Genomic DNA, 10,977 nt, shown 5'->3' on the forward strand with positions numbered 1-10,977 from the left:
CTTGATTTCAGCTTTTCAAGGGGGAAAACTCATTTTTTTATGGCCTAATGAAAACCTGTTGATCTTCAAAGAGTCTTTTACATCTTGGAAGAAAACCGGGAGATATTTTCCGTCTTTTAAAAAGATTTGTATTCCCCCACCAACAATTTTTGTGGAAAAAACGGAACTAATTTGTATTTTGTTTGCAGGTTCATTAAGTCAATGTTATTCGAAAAAAAAACGAAGAACAAACAAAAAATATAGAACAAAACAAAACAAATTTGAAGGGTCAAGTTTCAAGAATTTGTTTGCCGCGTTTTAATATAATTATTTGCCTATACCAAAGTCTTTCAATGCAGTATCATAAAAACTATTGGAGGCTAACTGTCAAATATTTAGTTATTTAATTTACAAAAATTTGAAATCTGCACGGAAATTCTTCAGAAATGAAAAACTCAACAAAAAAAAATTGTTTTATTTTCAATTTTCGTCTTATACGTTATTTTGGAATTAACTTGTTACAATTAATTTCTACTCAAGTTGACGAAAGAATGCACAAGAACCTTGAAAGACTCAAAAAAAAAATCACAAGACGAATAAATTAAATATAAATTTTGGCTTAGAACGAAGAGAATTAAAAATTAATGAGAAAATAAGGAAATTAATAGGGCAAAGAATGGAAAACAGGCAACTTCATGCCACTTGTCAGAAGGTTTTTCAGAAGCTCTATAGAAGGATTGTTTGTTCTCAAATAATTACGCCACAGTGAGAGGGATTTAGCTACAAATTTAATCGTATGTTCCTTCGCAAAGTTTCTAAAATAGCCCCTTCTACTTGAGGTGGATTGAAGTTTATGGCAATTTTTGAGTTCTTTTTTTTTGCTGCATTTTGAAAGAATGCTATATTTTTTGGCCTTCTGCATTTGTAAAGAAATTCACTGAAAAAATACCAAGAATTAAATAATTGCAACATGCTGAACATTTGTAAAGATTCACAAAGAAGCTGTGCAACTTACAGCTGTCAAAATTCGTCCAAAAATTCGAAAAAATCTCCTCAAAGAACTGCGTAAAAATCCAAAGAACTTAAAAAAAGATGTTAAAAGACAAAGATTTTCATATAAATAGTGAAAATTTCAACATTAATCCCATTTAATGTTTTTCAGCTCATTTGTCAACAGCAAATCCCACCACTGAAGCAGGTAAGCCTTTACTTTTAGTTCATCAATTAAATAACTAATATTTAATATAATAGTTACAATATTTATCTATACATAATTGTAATATATAATTACATGAGTAAAATATTATCATATATATATATATATATATATATATATATATGTATATATATATATGTATATATATATATATATATATATATATATATATATATATATATATATATATATATATATATATATATATATATATATATATAATATATATATATATATATATATATATATATATATATATATATATATATATATATATGTATATATATATTTATATATATAGTATTTAATATAATAATATTTAATAAGTAATATAATAATTTGAAACATTTGATCGGTTATATAATAAACACTCGAGAGTTTGTGACGCCATCTTAAGACAAAAACTAGTCAAGCAACTTCAACAAGACAATTTCTTTGGCTCTCTAGGCCAACAGGAGTTTCTAACTCTGTGAACAATATTTCTGAATAGGTTTTTTGGGGTTGAGGGGCAAAAAGGTACCTAGGTTTAGGTTAGGTTACGTATTTAAACAATAATACGTAATTAAACAATAATAACAAAGTTTAACTTTATACGGGCTTATAACTGAACGAGTAAGGGTTTTTGGATGGATTCAGAATTTTTTTTTCCCAAAACAGTAAAAAAAGCTCCATTGCATGTAAAGTGAGCAGACTAACAGGACTAGCGGTATATCATCATTGTTGATCGAGTCGCGAAGGTTGTAATAAAAAATCCCCTAAAAAATAATTGTTTCTATAATTAGTCTTTTCGGTAAAAATAATTTGAGAATCTTAATATTGGAATATTGTAGAATGGATATTACGAATTCAAAAGGTTTGAATTTACGTTCGTACTGGAAAGCCTTATATATACAGCCTTATATACAAATATATATAAATATATATATATATATATATATATATATATATATATATATATATATAAAGCCTTATATACAGGAAAGGAAGAACTCTCACTGAGAGTAATTTGTAATTAAGTTTAATAACAAAAAACTTAAGAATAAAAAAATTATCTAATCTATGAAATTTGTATGACTATGAAGTATGTATGAGTATACAAGCGTGGACTTGTATACTCATATCTTCAGCCCTCTCAGGATTATTTCAACAAGTCATCTAGAGAAAAAAACTGGATTTTGACATATGATTACTCAAATGTTTTTAAAATTATTCAGCATTTATTATTCAAAACTTTTAATTGTCAATTTTGGTGTACTAGTCTCTATTTGAGAGAAATTTGGTGTAGTCTTACCAAACTAAAGTATTTGGGTGGTCTGAAGTTAGAAAACAATTCTTGCTACATAATATGCAGAATAATTGTAACTAATACAATAGGCATGCAGACACACTATAATAGACGACAAGAATTTTTAATAAGACATTGAAGAAAAACAAGATAAACTACTATATTATAAGAACTTTTATTATATGTAAAAACACAAGCTTTTTAAATGAAAATAAGGAGCGAAATTAAAACTTAAAACGAACTGAAATTACTAAATATATGAAAGGGGCTTTTCCTCCTCAATGCCTTGCTCTTTACGCTAAAGTTTCACCCTTTCTCTTAACTCTACTTTTTAAAACAGTGAAAAACTTAAAAAACAATAAAAAACAAGTTTTTTAACTGAAAGTTAGGAGCGACATTAAAACTTAAAACGAAAAAAAATTATTTCCTATATGAAAGGGGGTGTCCCCTCTTCAACGCCCGGTCCTTACGACACAGTTTTTTTTATTTGTTTTTTTTTTTAAGTAGATTTGTGAGAAAGAGTCAAACTTTAGCGTAAAGAACGGGGTTTTTTGAATAAATGGCCTCAAAATTTTGATTGGACGGGTTTGAGAAAAAAAGGGACGGGGGAGGGGGTTTGGTTGCGCTCAAATTTCATGGTTAATAAAAAAGACCGCTAGAAATTTCAATTTTATTTACAAACCTTTTTATTAGTAATAAATATGCATAACTTAAGAATTAACATATGCAACGATCTTCTATATTCTTATAGTTCTTTTTAGGTATTAAATATAAAAAAAACAAGTTATTTTAACTGAAAGCCAGGAGCAACATTAAAACTTAAAACGAACAACATTTACACCGCGTATGAAAGGGGCTGTTCTCTCCTCAACGCCCCGCTCTTTACGCTAAATTCTAACTCTTTCTCTTTATTCTACTTTTTAAAACAGTAAATAACTTTAGCGTAAAGAGTGGGGCGTTTAGGAGGGACCAGCCTCTTTCTTATACGGTGTAATTTCTGTTCGTTTTAAGCCTTAATATCGCTCCTTACTTTCAGCTAAAAAAGACTTATTTTTTATTTAAGTTTCTGAACGTTTTTAAATTAATACATGTTTTGATTTTGGCTCTCCGTACATGAATCATTAAAACAATATTTGCATATTAATTTATTTTGTTTACTGAATGACTTTCTCATAGTTGTGATGGGACAATTTTGAGAAAAAAGAAGCGGGGGATGAAGCCTAGTTACCCTCCAATTTTTGGCTACTTAAAAAGGCAACTAGAACTTTCAATTTTTTACAAACATTTTTATTAATAAAAATATAAGTAGCTTACGAATTAACTTACGTAACGAACTTCTATATTCGTTTGCTTTTACTACGTATATGAGTGGGTTCACCCCCTCGTCAATACCTTGCTCTTTACCCTAAAGCTTAAATTTTGTCCCAATTCCTTAAGAAAGACCCCTGAATCACAAAGGCCATAGAATAAATAATTGACATTACTAAAAATACTTCAGCGTAATGAGCGAGGTATTAGGAGGTGGTGAATTTCTCATTTGCGTAGTAATTTCTGTTCGTTTCAAGTTTTAATGCTACTCCTTACTTTCAGTTGAAAAAAGTTTTTCATATTCATTTTTTCATTTTTTTTTTTTAGTGCTAGAAAATCCTCTGGAAAAAATGGCTACCTCAAAAATTTGATCCTGCGACATTGGGAAAAATTGAGAGTGGATGGGGGCCTAGTTGCCTGTTTTTGACACATAAATAGGGCGCTATAAATTTGATTTCCAGTCGAATGGGCCATTTCGTAACATTCTAGAACAACTGGGTTGATTCTATCCCCCTGGAAAAAAATTAAATAAAGCAAAACAAAAAACATAAACACGCATCTGTGATCTTTCTTTTGTCAAAAAATACAAAATTTTACATTTTAGTAGAATGGAGCTTAAAACCTTTACAGTTAGGTTTTTTGATACGCTGAATCTGATTGTGTCATTTTCATTAAGATTCTATCATTTTTAGGGGTTGTTACCCCTTATTTCGAAAGTGAGGCACATTTTCTTAGGCTCGTAACTTTGGATGGGTAAGACAAAACTTGATGATAATTAAATATTGAAAATCAGCATAAAAATCGTTACCACAAACTCTATGAAGCAAAACTATATTTTGTGACTGTTTGGATTTTTGAAGGTGAGAAATTCTGAAGTAATATTGTAGTTGCATTCCGTTTCCGGGGTTAACTTAAATGATGTGAATTTTGACATTTTCTACATTTCATTAGTCAATGTTTAGAAAAAATCGAGGCCATTCCACTTGTTTAAATTGAGAATTCAGAGACCCATCTGTACCGGCTGCATAAAAAAATTTAACATTGACCTTCTTTTATAAGCAATTTTTTGAAAATCCATATTTCTTAAATGATTACTCCGACCTTTGGAGGAGCATTGCTTTGTTGCACTATTAGTTATTAGTTATAGTAGTGTACTATTTTAATAGCAGTATAACAATAACCTACTAGTTATTAGTTAATCTTTTTTTAGCAGAAAGTAAGGAGTAACATTAAAACTAAAAACGAACAGAAATGACCCCGCATATGAAAGGGCCCTTCCTAAAAGCCCTGCTCTTTACTCTAAAGCAACTTTAGCATAAGGAGCGTGGCGTCGCAGCGGGGACAGCCCCTTTCATTTGCGAAATAATTTCCGTTTGTTAAGTTTTAATGTCGCTCCTTACTCACAGTTAAAAATAAATGTCTTTTTTTTAGGGAAGAAGTTGCATGGGAAGATTATTCCAAGGAGGATTTTTTGCGGGTGACGGAAATTTTTCATGTAGGGGGAGCCAAAATTCCCGGTATGATTTAGAAAACGATAACAAATTAATTAAAAAAAAAATTAACTGAAAATAAGCAGCAACATTAAAACTCAAAATTAACAAAATTGTTACGCCAAAGTTTGTTTTTAGACATATTAAAAGGCTTACTACTCTAATTAAACAGGCCCTCGTGTGTAAGGAGCCATTCTTAAGTAATTGGAGCCAAAGGTAAAATTTTACCATATAGGGCAAGATATTGAGGGCTAGGGGCAGCCCCATCATATAAAAATAATTCCTGTTTATTTTAAGTTTTAATGTCACTCCTTATTTTAATTAAATAAAAAAAATTATTTTTAACTGAAAGTAGGGAGCGACATTAAAACTTAAAACAACAGAAATTCATCCGTGTATGAAAGGGGCTGTTCCCTTCTCAACGCCCCGCTATTTACGCTAAAGTTTGACCCTTTCTCTAAATTCTACTTTATTAAACAGTAGAAAACTTTAGCGTAAAGAGTGGGGTGTTGAGAAAGGAACAGCCCCTTTCATACACGGAGTAATTTCTGTTCGTCTTAAGTTTTAATGTCGCTCCTTACATCAGTTAAAAAAACTAATTTTTTAAAATGTAATTTCTGAACGTTTTTGAATTAATACATGTTTGATTTTGGCTCTCCGCACATAAATTATTAAAATGAAGTTTGTATATTAATTCTTTTTTTGACTAAATGACTTTCTCTTAGTTTTGATCAGACGATTTTGAGAAATAAGGGGTGGGGAAGGACCAATTTCCATATTCTTATATTTTTATTATGTATAAGAGGGGTTTGTCCCCTCGTTAATACCTCGCTCTTGACACTAAATCTTAAGTTTTGTCCCAATTCTTTAAGAATGACCCCTGAATCAGAAAGGCCGTAGAATAAATAGTTGAAATTACTAAAAATACTTTACATAAAGAGCGAGGTATTTAGGAGGAGAAGAGCCCCTTATATGCCTAATATGCGTAATAATCTCTGTTAATTTTAAATTTTAATGCTACTCCTTACTTTCAATTGAAAAAACTTGTTCATATTTATTTTTTCATTGTTTTTTTTATAGTAATACTAGAAAATACTGCACCCTTTTCATTGAATCTCTCTTCCCCCATGACATATTCCTCCAAGGAATGATCCTACGACGTAATCCACTCCCCTTAACCCCCCCCCTTAAGCAAAAAAAAATCCCCTGAAAACGTCTGTACACTTCCCAATAACCATTACTGCATGTAAACACTGGTCAAAATTTGTAACTTGCAGCCCCTCAACCGGAGACTGTGGGGGAGTAAGTCATCCCCAAAGACATAGTTATTATGGTTTTTGACTATGCGGAACAAAATGGCTATCTCGAAATTTTGATCCGTTGACTTCGGGAAAAAATGACCATGGGAGGGGGCCTAGGTGCCCTCCAATGTTTTTGTCACTTAAAAATGGCACTAGATCTTTTCAATTCCGTTAGAATGAGCCCCCTTGCGACATTATAGGACTGCTTGGTCGATACGATGACCCCTGGGGAAAAGAAGAATAAGAAAAAAAAAAAAAAAACACACAAATAAACACGCACCCGTGATCTGTCTTCTGGCAAAAAATACGAAATTCCACATTTTTGTAGATAAGAGCTTGAAAGTTTTGCTTTAGGGTTCTCTGATACGCTGAATGTGATGGTGAGTAACCGGTTATACACTAATATAGAATAAAGGATCTTTGTCCCAAGTAACAAATTCACTCCTTTTTTTAGGCGCAGAGTCGGAAGGAGATTTGTCGGAAGTCGGAAGTCAAGAAGAATTTCGGATAGAAGATTACTGGGAAAAAGTCCCCTTTTACCCAGACGGTTCGCAAAAATTCTGCGACGAATATTTTGATAAATTTGGGGTAAATATTCTGTCATAAATCAAAGTTAGAAAATTTATTTAACCGAAGAGAAATATTTTACTCAATACAATACAAGTTTTGCTGGTTGTTCACTAAAGAAAAATATATTGTTGGCATTCTCATTACGTAAGTAATTAAAGGGGTGCCTTGTTTCCCTTTTTGGAATTTTCTAGGGAAATTTTATTCTAAAATTCCATTAGAGACACCAAAATTCGCATAGTCGCTTGGTTGTTCTGCTTGACAATACTTTCTTTGCTTAGCTTGTTTTTGTTTTATTAAGTTAAACAAAAAATGTTCATCTCGTTACAAAAATGATAGAATAGCATAAAAACGAAACTATAAATATTACAGTCCCTTAGGCCTTTTACGTCGCAACAACAACACCAACACTTCTGATACAATATATAAACACAGCTAAGTAATGAAAGAAAGACAATAAATTAGAATTAGGTTTCTGGGTTATAATTTTTCCTGTTTAATCTTTATTAGTTATGGGTGAAAAATACATGAACTAAATGACCTGAATTAGATTTCTGGGTTATTAGTTGCAATATTTGATGTCATAAACGATTAATTTTATAATTTTATTACGTTACAAAAACAACCAAATACTTCACGACGAATAAGAAAACAGTTCCCTCGTTAGTACGGTTCTATCGTACTAAAACCGTAAATTTTCGAAGCTGTAATATTATTTGTTGAAACAACATAGTCGGGCAATATGCTCTTTGGTTTATTAGAACTACTTACCAAAGAACCCTTTCTAACCTTTCTTGAAACCCCTTTCCTTTTTAATCTTATTTAGTTCTGGGTGAAGAATAGCCAAACTAATAGAAATTGCTATATGATAAACTATCAACATCTTTAAAAATTCAAAAGAAGTAACTAAATCTAAACTGTATCTCTTCTGAATTGAGGAGAGGATAGGTTCAAGCCACTTAAACTACGCTCACAAGGTAAGTACCTCAAATAAGAAACAAATTTTAATACTAGTCTTTTCGCATTTAGTAATTTGCAGTCTTTTGTGAGAGCTTATCTTTAAGCTAATATTATGCTTATTCTTCTGATGGAGGAGAGTTAATTTTCGACTAGCTCTGTGGGATTAACTTTTTGGGAAGCATTCCTTTAAATTTTATTGGTCACGTTTTGGCTGTTATTCATATATTGTCGTAAGAAAGTAAGTAATGTCAAAATAAAAACCATTGATCTGATCAAATATCCAGGTTTACATTTGAAACCTTCAAAACTCAGTCATCAAATGAATCACAGTTACATAGCAAAACCCAATCTAGTCTTACCTTTGTATACATCATTAGATGGCTTAAAAATTGAATTTAGTGGGCCAAATTATATTATATGATGCACCAATCTAAGGTTATGTATTTAACATAATGCACTCTGGGCGGCCCCCTTACTTAATTCTTTGTTGTAGCTTTCATTATTTTGTTACTAAAGTATATTATTTTCATTATATTTGTTTATATCATTAGCATTGTCAAAACTACACTTCTCGGGTGTGTATTATATAATAAACAAGTACCAACTTAAAACAAACAGAAATTATTACGTATATAAAATGGGCTGCCACCTCCTCAACACCTTGTTCTTTCCGCTAAAGTTTTTTTAGTACTTTTAAAAAAGCGTCTTATTGCTCTAATTAAATGGCCCTTGTGTTTCAGGAGTCATTCTTAAAAAATATGGACATAATTCAAATTTTAATGTAAAGAGCAATGTGTTGAAAGGGGGGCAAGTTTAATATTGCTCCTTACTTTCAGTTGAAAAAACTTGTTTTTTTTAAATTTAATATCACATTGTTTTCTAAATAATACCATGAAATCTCGCCCCAAATCCACGGAGAAACACCTTTTCCATGGAAACATCCTCTAGACAATTCAATTCCGATAAAAATTAGCCCAGAAAATTACTCTTAACCACTCCGCGGGTAAAATTGAGACGGAAAAGAGAAAGCAAGATATATAAAAATTATTTTGTATAAGAATTCTGGCTAATTCCCGCAATGTATCATTTCCCGTCACAAGTTCACTCCCTGGAAACTTCCCTTTCCATGGAAAATTCCCCCGTAGAAAAGAAATAATGAAAAATTCCCCATCCCTCCAACCAAAAATGTATGCTTGCATCCCAAAAACAAATATGATGCGTGAACAATGGGCTTTATTTTATAACTTAAAGACATTTCCCTGGGGGGGGGGGTAACCAAAGGCATAATTATTGGGCCTTTCAACTATGATGAACAAAAAGGCTATCTCAAAGTTTTGATCGGTCTATTTTGCGAAAAAGATGCGGGGGGGGGGGCTATTTGCCTTCTAATTTTTCTGGTCACTTAGAATGGGCACTAGAAGTTTTGATTTTCGTTTGAATAAGGCATCTTTCGATGTTTTAGGACGTTTGGATAAAATCACCCCTGGGAAAAAATATAAATAAACACGCATCTGTGATCTTTCTTCTGGCAAAAAATGCATAATTCTACATTTTTGCAGATGAGAGTTTGAAACGTACACAGTATTAATCTTCGATATGTTGAATCTGATGGTGTGATTTTCATTAAGAATTCTTGACTTCTAGGGGGTATTTCCCTCCTTTTTCGAAAAATGGGGAAATTTTCACAGGTTCTTATTCTTAACCTTTGATGAGTAAGTTTAAACTCCTTAGGATTTTTAAGCCGTTAACTTAGCAGAACTATACGCTGTCTAAGTAAAGAGTGATATGGCCATAAATTATTGTTTGTTTGTTTTTTATGGTTTTAGACCAGGGCACTTTATATTGTAGGAGTTGTCTTAGAAACTTCGAAAAGGCTCATTCAATGAGAAATTGAAAGACCTAGTGCTCTTTTTATTAGTCGAAAGGAATTGGAGGGTAACTCTTCCCCTTATATGGCCCACCTCCACATTCTGGCTGGCTGTAAAATACAATGAAAAGTTCTGATTGAATTAAATTCATGCTAGCTAAATGCCGGTTTCGGCAAAATATCAGTGTGGATTGGCCGTATCAGCAAAAGTTCTACGGTTAATGATGGATAATTAACGTTAACTGACTTTTTTCATCAATTAGGTCATGATTTTCCAGGTGGAAGATGAAATTATCAATAAAAAACCCAAACAAAAACTCAGAATAAAAGAAGCACTCATTTGTTTGGAGGAATCCATTAATCCCACTTTTAAGGGGAAACTAATGGGAATCCCACTTTTAGAAGATGAAGAATCAAATGAAACAATTTCCGAGGAAGAAATTCATCAAATTACGAATTGCAGGTAAATTTATTGTCGACAAGTTTTTTCAATGTCTGACGAAGTTATTTACTATTTAATACTTCTCTCTCCGGGGCTCTTCAGGATATACAGCTGCAAACTGTTTCTCATCCAGATTGTTAAATTTAAAAAACTAAATAATACATTTTATATTCACCTGTGGTGGCAGCAACTGCTTACGCTAAGATTACAAGAAAAGATATTTTAGCACAATACGTAGGATACGCTACTAAGTATTTTTTTTTTTTTTTTTTGTAATTTTCTTGCATTTACCTAATAATTATTTCTCTTCGTAATGTAGGTTCTTAATTCGGATTGTCGGGTCATGACGAGACCAGATTATTCTCACGTATTGTTTTGTCGTTGAATAGAACTGACAAAGAAAATTGTGTTTTGGCAAAAGTTTGAATACTAGAAAAGGTAGAATGATAAAAATTGCACACAGTCTCAACTGGCCTAGTATTCAATAGAAACATATTCAAGGTTATTATTAAATTGAAAATTATTTTTATTATAACAAAAACTATTGTTTCCTTAGTAGTAA

The 10,977-nt window shown here is 31.6% G+C and overlaps 1 protein-coding gene across 1 annotated transcript; it reads left to right on the forward strand.

Moving 5' to 3' along the window:
* Positions 1 to 1,141: 1,141 nt before the first annotated feature.
* On the forward strand, positions 1,142 to 10,440 carry LOC136036771 (uncharacterized; the record flags this gene model as incomplete). The annotated part of the gene is given in 3 exon segments (XM_065719097.1): positions 1,142 to 1,177; positions 7,034 to 7,167; positions 10,252 to 10,440. Coding segments are annotated over 3 exon segments (359 nt in total), but the record flags the coding sequence as incomplete, so codon positions are not given.
* Positions 10,441 to 10,977: the final 537 nt, after the last annotated feature.

This window comes from Artemia franciscana, chromosome 16 (genome assembly GCF_032884065.1).
Source record: "Artemia franciscana chromosome 16, ASM3288406v1, whole genome shotgun sequence".
In the NCBI taxonomy this organism is placed as follows: Eukaryota; Metazoa; Arthropoda; class Branchiopoda; order Anostraca; family Artemiidae; genus Artemia; species Artemia franciscana.